This window comes from Hyla sarda, chromosome 3 (genome assembly GCF_029499605.1).
Source record: "Hyla sarda isolate aHylSar1 chromosome 3, aHylSar1.hap1, whole genome shotgun sequence".
Taxonomy (NCBI): domain Eukaryota; kingdom Metazoa; phylum Chordata; class Amphibia; order Anura; family Hylidae; genus Hyla; species Hyla sarda.
In genome coordinates, this window is record NC_079191.1 from 92,948,476 (window position 1) to 92,966,263 (window position 17,788).

General features: G+C 42.9%; 1 protein-coding gene and 1 long non-coding RNA gene across 7 annotated transcripts in view; one reads left to right on the forward strand and one right to left on the reverse strand.

Moving 5' to 3' along the window:
• Positions 1-17,788, reverse strand: part of SAG (S-antigen visual arrestin) — a 55,237-nt gene that overhangs the window by 16,392 nt on the left and 21,057 nt on the right. For all 6 annotated transcript variants that reach the window (XM_056564607.1, XM_056564610.1, XM_056564611.1 and 3 more), the window contains exons 5-12: positions 16,322-16,515; positions 16,156-16,215; positions 7,105-7,172; positions 6,099-6,234; positions 5,522-5,606; positions 4,232-4,304; positions 3,863-4,000; positions 741-818 (exon numbers count right to left, since the gene is read on the reverse strand). In XM_056564607.1, coding sequence (XP_056420582.1) covers positions 741-818; positions 3,863-4,000; positions 4,232-4,304; positions 5,522-5,606; positions 6,099-6,234; positions 7,105-7,172; positions 16,156-16,215; positions 16,322-16,515 — 832 coding nt within the window. The remainder of the gene's footprint in view (positions 1-740; positions 819-3,862; positions 4,001-4,231; positions 4,305-5,521; positions 5,607-6,098; positions 6,235-7,104; positions 7,173-16,155; positions 16,216-16,321; positions 16,516-17,788) is intronic.
• On the forward strand, positions 4,895-17,614 carry LOC130361520 (uncharacterized). The gene is made up of 3 exons (XR_008891039.1): positions 4,895-5,107; positions 16,098-16,221; positions 17,150-17,614. It is a non-coding gene; the product is annotated as an uncharacterized LOC130361520 (long non-coding RNA).

Sequence of the window (17,788 nt, forward strand, 5' to 3'; positions counted from 1 at the left end):
TGTCAAGCATTTTGAAAGTGCTTATATGTTAGCCAAAATGTGAGACTTTTTGTGCCAAAAAAAAAGATGGCTTTCGTTTTAAAAATACCAAAAGATTATAATTCTATAGGGCAGGAATGTTGCTCAGTCTCCAAAAGACCTATGGCTAAAGCCCACTGCCCCTGTAAGGTCTTTTACCATGCCCATAGCTGTCAGAAATGTGGGCATCAAATGGTTTTCCCTGATCAGCTGTCGGGATTACTTTAGGTTTGGAGGCGCCTGTGGGTGGAGCTATAGCTTCATACTTAGTGCTCATTGGCTGATCACCGGAACTTTGGCGATTTTGAAATACCAGCTTTTCTGCTGATCCACTTGTTTTCTCTCCTGACACATAACGTCAGGATGGGCTGGCTCTCGGACAGTTATTTCGGGTGTCTGTATACTGTATTTATCCCAAGAAGACAGCTCCCCTAATTATGTAGGACCTCCATTGTGGCAAACTGCACAGCGCAGAGTAGTCAGATCGTTCTGTTATGCAAACCAGCTCCTGCCATTTGGGTATGGCTCCCATCTGCTGTTGGGTATTTGGGTATTTTCAGGGTAATGTTGGGTTTTTGTTACTTCAACTCAAACTTTGGCACAAAACCAAAGACAAGTGCTGTGTGCCACAAAATAGGCAAAAAGTACCAGGAAAACTTTCATTTATTCCCATTGTGTTTTTATATATGTTACAACATGTAAACCTAACATCAAAGACTTACCCTGAGACAGTAAGTGTCACCTTAATCTTATAATCCACCAGGATTCCCATGACAGCGCGGTCAATACCTTCCTTCAGCCTATGGAAATCATACAGTACATTATGGATTACTTATCGATGTGTAGCCAGATATTAGACTAATCTAAAGTCTAATTCTACTATATAATCTCCCCTTTTCCAAGACTCTATACATATCATAGTCTTCAGTTTCTGCTAATCTGCATTGTATCACCAAGTTTATGGGGGTTGTCAAGATTCAATGGAATCTAAGTGGTCAATCTTTTTGTATATAGAGACAAGAGTGTTACAGTTGTTGGAAGAGAACTGACTCTTTTTTCTTTCTGTCCAGGACAACACTTTTAAAGGGGTTATCCGGTGAAAAATGTTTTTTAGCAATGTCGCCAGACTGGCAAGACAATAATAAAAACTTTAAAGGGGTATTCCAGGCAAAAACTTTTTTATATATATCAACTTGCTCCGGAAAGTTAAACAGATTTGTAAATTACTTCTATTAAAAAATCTTAATCCTTCCAATAGTTATTAGCTTCTGAAGTTGAGTTGCTGTTTTCTGTCTAACTGCTTTCTGATGACTCACGTCCCGGGAGCTGTCCAGCTCCTATGGGGATATTTTCTCATCATGCACAGCTCCCGGGACGTGACATCATCATTGAGCAGTTAGACAGAAAACTTCAGAAGCTAATAACTATTGGAAGGATTAAGATTTTTTAATAGAAGTAATTTACAAATCTGTTTAACTTTCCGGAGCCAGTTGATATATAAAAAAAAGTTTTTGCCTGGAATACCCCTTTAACTCACCTTCCTCTCCTCCCACCTAGGGTCCGGTTTTAGGACACTCAGCCTCTGGCCGGTCTCCACTGAAAGTCTGCTTTCCGGAGCCAGCTGGAGCTGTAGACGTCACAACACAGTGCCGCTCAGCTGATCACTGGCTGCAGAGCTGTCCCACCTCAGCCAGTGATTAGCAAGCGGCACTGTCAGTGCCTCCGACGGTAGACGCTACGCTCGTCAGCACAGACCGCAGACAAAGCACCCTGATACTGGAGCTATAAGGGAGCGGAGGAAGGCGAGTTATAATTTTTATTATTTTATTAGGAAGTCTTGGGACTTTGCTTGAAAATAGAAAAAACTAAATTTTTACTCCACTGGCCAGCATTTGGAAGTGAATGTTCCGAACACTGTTTTCGTGTTGCGGGGTCGGCCATGCCCCTCGTGATGTCAATGCCATGCCCCCTCAACGCAAGTCTATGGAAGGGGGCATGACAGCTGTCACACACCCTCCCATTGACTTGCATTTAGGGGCACGACCCTGACATCATGAGGGGTGTGGCCGACCCACACAGCGCGAAAACAGCGTTCGGAACATTTACTTCCGAATGCTGGCCAGTGGAGCATGGCAAGTGGAGTACCCCTTTATGCATGTATCCCCACTTAGTCCAAGACCATCTTTATCCTCCATAAATACTTCTGGCTTCATGGATAAAGCTTCCTTGCCCCTTCTTTCTCAAGTTTCTATGGGAATTATTGTCTGTTATTGTATTGCATCCTCAGACCCTCTCTAATTGTACTTAATTTAATTAAAAGAGCCTTATTTTTTTTTTCAGCTCATTTGTATTCCATTTGTATTCCAACTAGCATTTAATTATTTCACAGTAAATTTTATAGGGAAAAAATTGTATGCAGTTTTTTTATTTATTTTAAAACTGTTAATTATAAAACTATGACATTTATTATAATAAACTTAATTATTAGAATGTTTGTTCCGTTTTTGGTACTTCTTTTTTTATTATTTATATATGTTGAATGAAATAGTGTGGAGGTCTGAGCTATTCCATCCAGCAAACCCTAATGCATACTTCTCAAATTGAGGCCAAAATAACAAACTTTTGGCCTCCGTTGGGTAAATGGTGCTTTATGAAACCATTTAACATATGCACTGGGACCTATTCTGGCGCTTGTGTTAAACAGAGGCTGCTTGGACATCGCTTAACACAGTGTTAATCCAGTCGTACAGAAACAACATTCTCAATATGATTTCTTGACCTTTCCAATAGATTCACACACAGTGATTTTCTGCATTTTCCACAATGTTTTTCTTGTAATTTTAACAGCGTTTTCTTTTCCTCATTTAAAAAATTTACATTTACACATAAGTAATTTTTTTGTTCCAGTGTTGTTTTGTGATTTTTGTAGTTATTTTTAAATGCACAAATGTTCTGGGTATTTTTTTTAATGTTTTGTATTGTTTTTTACTATGGGATTTTTAAAACACCAGAAAAAATGTATGTGATAAATGTAACAAATAAAAGCATAAAAAAATGTGAAAAAAATGTGTATCTGGCAGCGCATGTTTTACTCCCTGGCTTTAAATCAAATTAGACTCATTCACTGCATAAGATAATAGAGTGAATTAGTGGGACACAGTGGCCAACCAGGAATTGTAGAGCGCTGCCGCACACTCAACTTGCTTATAACGTGCGATCACAGAAGGGCTCAGGACTGAGACTGAATGCGATATGAACTGTTGTCATATTTAGATGACAGTATTGTTTTAAAAAGACAAAATATGCAGGATACTGGGATTGTGGGATAGCTAACCCTTAAAGGGTTATTCCGGGCAAAGGATAGGGGATAAGATGTGTGATTGCGGGGGGGGGGGGGGGGGCATGCCGCTGGGACCCCCCTCGATCTCTGTGTAGCACCCGCATTCTATGCGGGAGCTGCGTTTCTAGTGTCGGGAAACCTCCTAGTTTCCGGGACTGGGGACGTCACGCCACGCCCCCTCCATTCATGTCTATGGGAGGGGACGTGATGGCCGTCATGCCCCCCCCCCCCCATAGACATGAATTGAGGGGGCGTGGCATGACGTCCCCAGTCCCGGAAACCCGGAGGTTTTTACGAAACTGGAGACGCAGCTCCCGCATAGAATGCGGGTGCTGCAGGGAGATCGCGGGGGGTCCCAGTGGCAGGCCCCCCGCGATCACACATCTTATCCCCTATCCTTTGCATAGGTGATAAAATGTTTTTGCCCGGAATACCCCTTTAGAGAAACTGGTTTTGAGCAGAAAATGATTTCACATGTAAATTTCCCATGTAAATTTATCTTACAGAGTGCTAGATGCCAGGTTAGTGTCCTCATGCTTCAGTTTCCCATCTAAAGCGATTTCCCGTTTTTCTCGGTTGTATGCTAGGATAGGCAGCAGGGAGAATGTGTGATTATAGGTGGCCTTAGATGGCACCTTACCCCTGGAAGAAAAGAAAAAAAGAAAATGTTTCTCCCTATATTTTGGGTGGTGGTTTGGATGATAAGCATTGTGCATAGTAAAACCATTTCTTAACAAGTGCACCAACATTCTAAATGATAGAATTTATATAATGCATCACATTAGCACAAAATAAACCAAAACAGAAGCTACCATTGAGAACTACCAATAATCTACCTCACTAGTACTATCACTTTAGGTCAGGAATACTTACTCAGACTCATCCAAAGCCACAGTTTTGGTGTAATAGTCACTAGAATACAACACCACATTAGCTACCTGTTCCACTATAGGAGAAGAAAAAATAAGTTAGTTAAAATTCTTTGAGGATGTTTTCACCCATGCCCGATGTGTCCTATTTTTTTTTGTTTGTTTTTACTTTTTGTTTGTTTTTACAAAACAGCTACACGTGAATACACCCTAATAATATGACTATTTGAATGACTATTTGTCTTTGTTACATATTTAGTAAAATTGCTGGTCCTTTATATAATTGATAATCCAAAATATTTAATACTCTAAGTTTACCTTATAAGAGTCTTGATGGATTAAAAACAAAGTATTGTATCATATTCTATGTTTTTTTATGCATTAAAGGGGTATTCCAGGGTTAAATAACGTTTAGCTATCCTGCCCATTATGAATAATTATGCTAGTTTTACATTTACTTGCTATACCGCTCTGCCGTGGATCATCTTCTTTTTCATCATTATATGGTCCCCCCAGTTTTAGAGTTTCCTTTCAGGTCCTGATGACGTTCGTCTCACAATCCTTTGCGGCTTGAGGCGGCAGCTGGTATCAGGGGGTTGGCTGTTTCTTGTATTTCCTCATGTCCCGTGATCTTGGCAATCTGCACAGTATACGCAGGGAACGCCGGCACGTCAGGACGTACAGATGGACCTCAAACATCAGCAGGGGGCTGGCTTGTGAGGAAATACAAGAGACAGCCAAGCTTCCTGACCCCAACTGCCACCACGAGCCGCAAAGGATTGTGAGACGAACATCTTCAGGACCTGAAAGGAAACGCTAGAACTGGGGGGACCATATAATGATGAAAAAGAAGACGATCCACAGCAGAGCGGTATAGCAGGTAAATGTAAAGCTAGCATAATTATTCATAATGAGCAGGATAGTTAAACGTTAGTTAACCCTGGAATACCCCTTTAAGTCTACCTGGTGTCCGATTTCCATTTCCCACACTTGGTAAATAACAATGGAACTTGCCAGTTAATGTTACAGGAAAATAAGGACACCAGAGTGGATGCCACCCCCCTGGTGGCTGCATTTTACCAGCAAACTAGACTCAAGAGAACCCTAGTGTTCCCATACGTGGGACTTTCACTAATCTGACATTTATAGTATATCCTGGAGATTTGCCATACATTCTTAGACCTGTATATATATATATATATATATATATATATATATATATATATATATATTAATATATATATTTATATAGACCTATATTTACCAACTGCTTATCGACATAATTACATCTTACCTGATGCTGATATTTTTTTAACTGTCTTCTCAGAACTATTGGTCACAGTGACAGCCACAGAAATTGGTTCTCCATGATAATACACCTGCAGGCAAAGATTACATTAAGAATGACTGAATTGCTCTTTGTTGGTTTTATTACTCTTACTGTTCATTGTAATTCGAGAAATTCGGCTGCTTAGAAAAGGAATTAAAGGAGAACTACAGGATTGAAAAATGTATCCCCTATCCTAAGGATCTCCCGTACGGGGTCCCGGCTCTCTGGTTAGAGAGGGCGTGTTGACCACCGCACAAAGCAGTGATAGGGGATAACATTTTCAATCCCGTAGTTCTCCTTTAACACCTTGGCCGGGGAATACCTAGAGAGGGACTGTTGGTGCATATGCCCTGCGGGCTGGTTGCTCTGGGGGTGCCCACAATAGACACTACCTAGGTATAAGGCTAGTCTAGGTATAAGGAAGTCTAGCTACAATCAGTATTATAAATAAACCAGACACCACAAGGAATGTGATCCTCTAAGTGGATACAGTTTTCACACTTACAGTTATGTATGCATTTACTTGTATGCTTCTCTTTACCTCTTTAGCCAGGGAGGCCGTCAGGTGCAAAGGCTTGTCTGACATAAAGAACTGCCAGGAAGTCTCTGCTCGGGGCTTGGGTCCTGGATGGTCAGGAGCATACTGGATCTTACGGATCAACAAACGTACAGAGTTTCTGCATAAAGGAAAAGACATTAGGTTATATTTCATTATTTTCTAAAAATTATTTTAAGGACATAAAATAAAAACATAAAAGGCACCTCTGTCAGTACTTTCCTGCCAGGGAAGAGCACGGCATTCCTCGCCATTTCCCGGCCGGCGGGCTCCCAGTAATATGAAATCAGATCACTGTAATTTCGTATTCCCCGCTGATAGCTGTGATCGCCCAGTCAGTGCCAGCCAATCAGGGCTCCCGGCAGGGAATATGAAGTTACAGTGCTGAGATGTTCTTTTCTTTACATCACTGGCTGGCTGGAAAGCTAAGCGGCATGCCGCTGACTTCCCTAGTTTATAAGTTATGATAACAGCTGGTCTCAGGAGCGAGACCTATTGCAACATGGAACAAACTCTGCTCCATGATGGGAGTAGTAGTACAAGCGCCCATGCAGAGTCACCGCTGCTGATTCCCGCAGACGGGGAATATGCAGAAGCTGTCCCTGGGAATGTGCAGAAGCTGGGGTAATACTAATCCCATTATGGAACAGAGTCTGTTCCCGGGCAGCTGTGGAGTAAATTTATAAAAATGGGACAGAACATGGTTTACCACAGTTTTGTGCATGGGAAAAACACAAAAACATACCAGTACAAAAACGTACACAATCGGATACATCTAGTTGTGTACGTTTTTGTATGGGTAGTCAATGAATACGGTTTGCTGTACAGTTGTATACCATTTTCAAATAGAAAGGCCGTAAATACATTACCAAGGCCTATAAATACATTACCAATTTAGCAGGCCGTTTTACAGCCTGCTAAATTGGTAATGTATTTGTAGAGAAGCTTGAGGTTTTAGTTACAATGGAAACATAAATATGTAGCATCTTACTTCTTGTGAAGCCTGTCTTCCAAATTGCTTGTAGAAAATGCTTTAATCTCAAAATCCACACCACAAGCCTAAAACATATAGACATTACAAACATTGAGAATTCACAAGACCTGTTAAATCACCGTCATGATTATAAGTGATCCAATCAATCAGGGTGGTTGCCATCCAAGGTCCCAAATGGAGGGGTAGTGTTTTGGTTGTTTGACCAGCTATAAAGAACACAGCCGACCAAGAGGATGCTGATTATTGCTACAATTTTTATTAATTATTCAGAGTTTTATTTGGTATATGGGGCATATTCAACAGAACAAAGCTCTGAATAAAAAGCAAAATAGTTGCTCAGACATATTCCTCACTATTTTTCTATGTACTATTCGATTTCTGGAACATTTACTGGGGGCTAAGAGTGTACAGATAACATGGGGGGTCCTTGAAGAGAGAGATCTCAGCCTCTCTTGGTATCATTCCCTTTGCTATTGAGTGGTGAGAACCAGTGCAGGAATTCCCTCTCTAGAGGAACTGCATGGATAGCAAACAAGTGGAGGAAAACTGGCCTAAGGTTCATGAGGGTAGCGGAGGAGGGAAAAAAACATCACGCCTTTTTGTTCTTGATTAGAAAAAACAGCCTCGTAATGGCGGCACTCTCTGTTATGTTCGCCACTGCTTTGTATATCACCTACACATGGAAAAGCAGCAGCTGCCATTTTCCCTTCTTTTCTTATCCTTTATACACACTCTATACAGGTGTGCACATTTGAGTATACCGCGCTGTGTTTCTGTGAATTCTACTATATAAAGGTCATCATTTTAGTTTTTTCTTTTCTCATAGCTACACCATTAAAGATGGGTTAACTCATTTGCCATGCTACTAACCTTGGGGCTGTCAATTCACTACTGGTGCATTGTGAATCTGTACAATTTGCCCTATTCTAATGTTAGCATGGAGACATGATCTTACATAATTTGTATGCACCGGGCTATCCGACTGCCCTGTGAATCTGCACTCTGCGGCAGAATTAGCTGGCTGTTGTCACTGCTTTGAGGCTGGCGGCCGGCAGTGCTATCTGTGTGACAGACAGGGGGACCCTTTGTGTGCTGGCGTGCCGCACAGGCCATCCCGCTGCCAGCACAGAACAGTGGCCGGCGGTGCCGCTTTAAGAGCATGGAGTCTCAGCATAATGTGACTCACGCTGCTCTGCTTCCCTGCTTGCACTGAATACGCTGGAGCCGCAACTTGCAGTCACAGCTTTTAGAGCTGTGACTGCCGCTTTAAGAGCTGTGGCCACACTGTATAGAGAAGGAGGAGGCCAGCCCCTTGTCAATCAGCACGGAGCTGAGGGAGCCCGCCACTGAGGAAGCAGTGGACGTGGATCTCCCTGTCTGCCCCTATGTTCTTATCAATAAGGTTTGTTTAAGCTGGTTTAACCCTTACATAGCATAACAGGGGCAGCCAGAGAGTAGAAAAATGTACGGTATTATTTATATGACAGGAAAAATGTCCATTCTAAACCATGTTGTTAACCTCCCCAAGCTATGTATTCCTCTGTACGTCACCAGACCCCTCTATCTATCCCTGACCCCTCTGTACTCCATCGGACCCCTCTGTACTCCACCAGACCTCTCTGTACATACCTGACCCCTCTGTCCATCCCTGAATGCTCAGTATTCTACCAGACCACTATGTCCGTCCATTACCCCTCGGTATTCCACCAGACCCCTATGTCCGTCCATTACCCCTTAGTATTCCACCAGACCCCTCTGTCCATTCCTGACCACTTTGTCCATCCCTGACCCCTCTGTACTTAACCAGACCCCTCTGTACTCCACCAGACTCCTCTGTCCATCTCTGACCCCTCTGTATTCCACCAGACCCCTCTGCCCGTCCCTGACCACTCTGTATTCTACCAGACCCCTCTGTCTGACCCTTACTCCTCTGTACTTCACCAGACCCCTCTGTACTCCACCAGACCCCTCTGTCCATCTCTGACCCCTCTTTACTCCACCAGACCCCTCTGTCCATCCCTGACTGCTCTGTATTCCAACAGACCCCTCTGTCTGTCCCTTACTCCTCTGTACTCCACCAGACCCCTCTGTACTCCACCAGACCCGTCTGACCATCCCAGACCCCTCTGTACTTCACCAGACCCCTCTGTCTATCCCTGACCCCTCTGTACTTCACCAGACCCCTCTGTACTTCACCAGACCCCTCTGTCAGTCCCTTACCTGTCTGTACTCCACCTGACCCCTCTGTCCATCCCTGACCCCTCTGTCCATCCCTGACCCCTCTGTAATTCCACAAGACCCCTCTGGCCATCCCCGCCCCCTCTGTATTCCACCAGACCCTTCTGTCCATCCCTGAACCCTCTGTACTCCAGCTGGTGGGGTCACTGTGTACATACATTACATTACTTATCCTGTACTGATCCTGAGTTATATCCTGTATTATACTCCAGAGCTGTACTCACTATTCTGCTGGTGAGGTCACTGTGTACATACATTACATTACTTATCCTGTACTGATCCTGAGTTATATCCTGTATTATACTCCAGAGGTGCAATCGCTATTCTGCTGGTGAGGTCACTGTGTACATACATTATATTACTTATCCTGTACTGATCCTGAGTTATATCCTGTATTATACTGCAGAGCTGTACTCAATATTCTGCTGGAGGAGTCACTGTGTACATTTGTCTGACCTGCCATTCCATTGAGCTCCGCTGACAGCTGCCTTTCTGAGCTGCCACTGATACAAGTAGGGTGAGAGGGCATTGAATAGAACGGAACTCTGCTGCTGTGGAATCTCCTTGCAGAATTCCAATGCAGAATTCTGCACGGAAATGTGAACATAGCCTTGATAGAAGTGTAACTTTGTTCTAGAATAGTGTGAAGCTCAGGCCACTGCTGCTATACACTGACTTCACTGACTACAACTGTATGTTAGTAATATGTATGGTGATAATATACCTCCTTCTATACTGGAATTATTGGTAATATTAATCAGTACGCAGGATTTGGTACTATTATGGTAATATGTATAGTGATAATATTCCTCCTTCTATACTGGTATTATTGGTAATATCATACTGTTACTGACCAAATCCTGTATATTCAGTCCAATATTACCAATAATGCCAGTATAGAAGGAGGAATACACCATAATACTACCAAATCCTGCATACTGACCAATATTACCAATAATTCCAGTAGAGAAGGAGGTATATTATTACCATGCATATTACTAACATACAGTTGTAGTCATTGAAGTCAGTGTATAGCAGAAGTGTCTTGAGCTTCACACCATTGTAGAACAAAGTTACACTTCTATCAAGGCTATGTTCACATGTCGAAATTTCCGTGCGCAATTCCGCATTGGAATTCTGCAAGGAGATTCCACAACAGCAGAGTTTGGTGATAATATTCCTTCTTTTATACTGTTTTTTCCTTCCTAATCCTTCTTGTGAAGGAAAATCAACAGAGGGAGCTTTTGACTTATATCCCATCCTCATATATTGTTGTCATATCACAACCCCATATCTTGTCCTCATTACCCAATCTCCTATCCCAATCTCCTATAGCGTCCCCCTATCCCGTCCTCCTATCCCGTCCTCCTATTCCATCCTCCTATCTCGACCTCCTTTCTAGACCTACCAATCTCGACCTCCTATCCCGACCTCCTATCCCGACCTCCTATGCCGACCTCCTATCCCGTCCTCCTATCCCGTCCTCCTATCCCGTCCTCCTATCCCGTCCTCCTATCCCGTCCTCCCATCCCGTCCTCCCATCCCGTCCTCCTATCCCGTCCTCCTATCCCGTCCTCCTATCCCGTCCTCCTATCCCGACCTCCTATTTCGACCTCCTATCCCATCCTCATATCCTGTCCTCATATCCCGTCCTCCTATCCTGACCTCCTATCCCGACCAACCCGTCCTCCTATCTCGACCTCCTATCCTGACCTCCTATCCCGTCCTCCCATCCCGTCCTCATATGCCGACCTGTAATATGTGTACCAGGTATTGAAATATCTCCAGCCGTACGGAAGTTATGTGGGAACATACATTTCCCATTGATTTGCATGGGACTTTAAATAAAAACCCTGACCCTCACAAATGGGGGTAGTTAAGGGTTAAATTAACTATCCAATATTTTAAGTGGACATATAAGTAACATGTGACCAAGTATTATCGAAATATCTCATGCCATTTGGAAGTTATGCAGTATCATATATTTCCCATAGACTTGTATGGGACTTTAAACAAAAACCCTGACCCTGGCAAATGGGGGTGAGTAAGGGTTTAATTACTTATCCTATGTTTGTTGTTGACATATAAGTAACATGTGTGCCATGTTAAATGTTAATATCTTTAGCCGTTTGGACGTGATGCTGGAACATACACACACACACATACACACACACACAAGTTTTATATATATATATATATATATATATATATATATATATATAGATTATTGGTAATATTGGTCTCAGGATACAGGATTTGGTCAATAACAGTATGATGGTAATATGTCTGGTGATAATATTCCACCTTGTATACTGGTTTAATTGGTAATATTGGTCTCAGAATACAGGATTTGGTCAGTAACAGTATGATAGTAATATGTATGGTGATAATATTCCTCCTTGTATACTGATATTCTTGTTAATATTAGTCTCAGTATACAGGATTTGGTCAGTAACAGTATGATGGTAATATGTATAGTAATAATATTTTTTCCTTATATAACGGTGTTATCTGGTAACTATATGGTTTATTTAGAGGTATGTGTTTTTATCATGGGAAATTGTCTTACCTTAACAGGCTAGGTTCACACAATGTATTTTCAGGCATATTTAATTATCAAAAATGCATCCACAAAATCACAGAACGATTGTGGCAGTATTTTTAACATTAATGTGCTCTAGGTAAGTCTATGGGAAAATAGTTGTTTTGCACACGTTAGTTAAAGGACAAATCTCATGTTAGAAAACGTTTCCCCTATCCTAAGGGTAGGGGATAAGTTTTACAGTAGACCGCGGGGACTCTGAAGGCTGGAGCCCCCTCCGCAACCTTATGTTTGGAGCCCCTGTGCTTTAGCACAGGAGCACATCATGACCCCTCCATATAGCACATCATGACCCCTCCATATAGGTTTTTTTTTTCATGACTTTAATGGTCGTTCTTATAACGGGGTGCAACGCCAAACAATGGGTCCCGGCGGTTCCCATTTACTATTTTTAAACGACACATGCTGTAATTTTTCTCCCCTTATTCCGTGCACTAACCGCAGTATGAAAAGGGCCAAACACGCCAGTAAAAAATATGTGCTTTTTTACATATTGCATGCACAGACATGTACTTCTCCACACACCTATGTTAAGCACATTTATAATAAAAATACAAACACAATCCTTCCACAGTTTTGCGGACCCATTTTCTTTTTTTAATGAAATACACTGTGTGACCACAGCACGTGTATATGTGTGTGTGTGTGTGTGTGTGTGTGTATGTGTATGTGTATATATATATATATATATATATATTGTGATGAGGTGGCAAGGAAAGGGTGTATTTCCTTGGCTCACCCTGAAGTATCTCTCACCTGCTTCTTAATTAATGAGGCAGGAGGGAAGGGAGGTGTGTATATAAGATGGAGAGTCAGTCTAATCTGGGCTCTTCCTAGGAGACAGCAAGTGGGCTGTAAGGGAGAGACAGAGCCTGCTGAGGAGTACACAGCCCGAGCTATGAGTGGCTCAAAGAGTGACATGAATTGTGAGTAGAAGGTTGCAGGGGACATATGTTTAAAGGGGTATTCCGCCCCTAGAAATTTTATCCCCTATCCAAAGGATAGGGGATAAGATGTCAGATCACCGCGGTGCCGCTGCTGGGGACCCCTGGGATCCCTGCTGCGGCACCGCGCTATCATTACAGCACAGAGCGAGTTCGCTCTGCACGTAATGATGGGCGGTACAGGGGCCGGAGCATCGTTACGTCATGGCTCCACCCCTCGTGATGTCACGGCCCGCCCCTTTCAATACAAGTCTATGGAAGGGGGCGTGGCGGTCGTCACGCCCCCTCCCATAGACTTGCATTAAGGGGACGGGCCGTGATGTCACGGGGGACGGAGCCATGACATCACGCTGCTCCGTCCCCCGTATCGCCCGTCATTACGCACAGAGCGAACTCTCTCTGTGCTGTAATGATAGCGCGGTGCCGCAGCGGGGATCCCGGGGGTCCCCAGCAGCGGGACCGCGGCGATCTGACATTTTATCCCCTATCCTTTGGATACGGGATAAAATGTCTGGGGGCGGAATACCCCTTTTACCGGCTGAGGGAAACTCAGCGGTTGTTAGTCAGGACAAGCTGATCTGTTTAGTCAGTGACCAGACGGTCTAGGATTTTGTTTTGTTCCTGCTTTTTTTGTTTTTTTCCCTGCAACCTGTCTAATAAAACTGGCAAGGTGCCAGATTTGCATTATAAACGTTTGTTTGCTGGTTTATTGAGAAGAAACGCATCCTGCGGCGTGGTCCAGGACGATCCCAGAGCTAATCCCCGAGGACGGTTCCTTACATTATATATATATATATATATATATATATATATATATATATGTAATGTAATTTAACTATGAATTATATTTTTCAAGCTATGTTTTTAATATTTTTACTATTACTCTGCACAGTATGCACTAGTGCACTTTATATACCAGTATGCACTATTTTCTACATGAATTTATATTTACACTTATATAGTTTTTATTTGATTTGTATTAATGATCACTTTATGAAATTGTTTGGCACTAATGATTTGTATGGGCATAAAAGCCCTCATAGGTTTGTGTATCACTATGCTTGAAAAAGGCTCCAGGAGGAGCTGAAACGTTGTAATGCTGACATGAGACATTAAATCACTTATTTTGTTGGAGTGCTGCGCCTGTATCTGGTTTTTATCTTGGATGGACTCTGAACAAGTCCTTTGGGACGCTGGCACCAATTTTTTGGTTGGACTGGATAAGTAGTGCTGCTTTATTTTGGGATTATATATATATATATATGTATATACATATATATATATATATATATATATATATATATATATATATATATATAAAAAGCAGTGCGGCACTCCAAAAAAATATTCAAAAATAAGGTGAATTTATTGTCTCACAACAGAGTAACAACGTTTCAGTTCCTCACTGGAACCATTTTCAAGCTTGAAAAAGGTTCCAGTGAGGGACTGGAACGTTGCTGCTATGTTGTGAGACAATAAATTCACCTTTTTTTAAAATACCGTATTTATCGGGGTATACCACGCACCGGCCTATAACACGCACCCTCATTTTACCAAGGATATTTGGGTAAAAAAAGTTTTTTACCCAAATATCCATGATAAAATGAGGGTGCGTGTGTGCGCGTGTATACCCCGATATACCCCCAGGAAAGGCAGGGGGAGAGAGGCCGTCGCTGCCCGCTTCTCTCCCCCTGCCTTTCCTGGGGTCTAGAGCGCTGCTGTCGGCCCTTTTCACCCCCTGGTTATCGGCGCCGCTGCCCGTTCTGTCCCCCTGACTATCGGTGCCGGCGCCGATAGCCAGGGAGAGAGAAGCGGCGCCGACAGCCAGGGGGAGAGAAGGGGCAGCGGCACCCATTGCCGGCGCCGCTGCCCCGTTGCCTCCCCCCATCCCCGGTGGCATAATTACCTGGGTCGGGTCCGCGCTGCTCCAGGCCTCCAGCGTCGTTGCTATGCACGGCGCGGCGCTCTGACGTCATGCGCCGCGCCGTTCAGCGTATAGCAATGACGCCGGGGACGCACGACGGAGGCCTGGAGCAGTGCGGACCCGACTCAGGTAATTATGCCACCGGGGATGGGGGGAGGCAACGGGGCAGCGGCGCCGCTGGCTGTCGGCGCCGCATCTCTCTCCCTGGCTATCGGCGCCTGCACCGATAGTCAGGGGGACAGAACGGGCAGCGGCGCCGATAACCAGGGGGTGAAGGGGGCCGACAGCAGCGCTCTAGACCCCCAGGAAAGGCAGGGGGAGAGAAGCGGGCAGCGACGGCCTCTCTCCCCCTGCCTTTCCTGGGGGTGTATCGGCGTATAACACGCACACAGACTTTAGGCTAAAAATTTTAGCCTAAAAAGTGCGTGTTATACGCCGATAAATACAGTATTTTTTTTGAGTGCCGCACTGCTGTTTTTCTATTTCTATTTGGACTGTGGTAAGGTCTGGAGTGCTGGCACCGGGCATTGGATACAAGGTAGTGCTGCAAGAATTTCTTTGTTGGATATCTATCTATCTATCTATATATATATTAGTTTTTTCCCCCCATTATGTACCCTATTATACCCAACTATGATTAACATTTGGCCCCTCACATTTGTGACTCCGCCTCCAAATAGCCACACCCACCCATGACTAAAATGGGCTGCTAATTCTAAAATGCCCAGGCCTATTTTTGGTCCCAGTATTGCCCTGTTTGTACTCCCTTTCTACCTTAAAGGAGTTATCCAGGAAAAAACTTTTTTTTATATATCAACTGGCTCCAGAAAGTTAAACAGATTTGTAAATTACTTCTATTAAAAAATCTTAATCCTTTCAGTACTTATGAGCTTCTGAAGTTTAGGTTGTTCTTTTCTGTCTAAATCCTCTCTGATGACATGTGTCTCGGGAAACGCCCAGTTTAGAAGAGGTTTGCTATGGGAATTTGCTTCTAAACTGGGCGTTTCCCGAGACACGTGTCATCAGAGATTACTTAGACAGAAAAGAACAACCTTAACTTCAGAAGCTCATAAGTACTGAAAGGATTAAGATTTTTTAATAGAAGTAATTTACAAATCTGTTTAACTTTCTGGAACCAGTTGATATATAAAAAAAAAATTCCCTGGAATACCCCTTTAATCTCTAGAAAGTCTATATAATATTTGCTGAAGGTTGTACGACCTGACAAGACTTGTCCTATCTCTCTATAGGTCTCTATAGATCACATGGTTTTCTTTTGCAGTATCTAACTTCTTGACTGGTCCATTCTGAGTTTATGAAAGCCGAATGAATCTACTTACCTTTCCCACATCTGATGGAGCAGGTTGAAGACACACGGAGCATGGCAAGTAATCGGGAAACTAAAAGTGAGAAAATAATAGAATAGACCAGATTAGATTCCTCTACAGTCATTTCTGAAATAAATGCGCAAGGGGTAAAAGCAGTGAGCAGGGCATAAGTTATTACCGCCATCAGAAAGGGATAGGCATTGTTCCCCAACTTTTTCATTAGTCTTTCTTGGACTTTGGTGAGAGATTTCACATCTTCCACTGGAGGATAAACCTGGGTCCTTGCAAAGTACAAATCTTTGCGAAAGGTCAATCCAATGACATCAATATCCTCCTGGCCATAGCGGAATGCACAAGTCAGAGTGACATACACTGTGAAAAGGATGGGCAAAGGGGTTTAGTACATGGGACAGACAACTAGCATCTCTAGCAAACACTGTTCACTTGTCAGCATAACGTCCCTGCAATGCTACCTTCTGGGCAGTACAGGAGGCACTGCCACCGGGGCCCTGGCTAAATAGCGCCCCCTGCTAGTTTAAAATTGGGAAAAAGATGCCACACAGCCAAAAGTAAAACATTTATAATTCTGCTAGCAGGAAAAGAACCACTTAGGAGCTCACAGCATAGAGATGTACAGTATATAGCTTACACTGAGTAGCATAAACATATATTATGGAATCAAACAAATAGTTTTTAGGGTGAAAATCATAAAATGCATGTAATCAAGTATCTGGAAAGGAATATTGGGAAATAGCACAGACAACAATATATGTTTTAAAAACATGTCAGGAGTTTTTATGGATGGACGTCCAGATGCTGAGACACTAGTAGAGCTAGCATTCAGCGACAGGAGCGTTCCGCTAAACATGGTGCCCCTGTCAATGGGGATTCTGTGCTCCATTATACTGACTATAGATACAATCAGGGAGATTTGTTAAAAACTGTGTAGAGAAAAAGTTGGCCAGTTGCCCACAGCAACCAATTTAATCACTTCTTCCATTTTCAGAGGAATTTTTAAAAATTAAAGAAGCTCCCCAGACAAGCAGAGATGTCAGCAGAGAGCACTGTTGCCAGACAGAAAAGAACAACTCAACTTCAGCAGCCGATAATTATTGGAAGGATTAAGATTTTTTAATAGAAGTCATATTCAAATCTGTTTAACTTTCTGGAGCCAGTTGATATATAAAAAAAAGTTTTTTCCTGGTATACCCCTTTAAAGATTGAAATGTTAAAACCAGTAGTACATAATGTAATGAACCACATTCTGCAAATGAATAACTGAGAATTATGAATGAATGAAGTAAATAAATAAAGTGAAAATATCTACATTGACTAGAGATTCAGAACTAAAAAGCATGCAAATGTAAGGGAATATTCAGTGGTAATAAACAAGCAATTCATTAACCATTATTAATGAACCTACCGTATTTTTCGTCCTATAGGACGCACCGGCGTATAAGACGCACCCAATTTTTAGGGGCAAAATCTAAAAAAATTAAGATTTTGAACCCAATAGTGGTCTTCAACCTGCGGACCTCCAGATGTTGCAAAACTACAACTCCCAGCATGCCCGGACAGCCGTTGGCTGTCCAGGCATGCTGGGAGTTGTAGTTTTGCAACATCTGGAGGTCCGCAGATTTAAGAC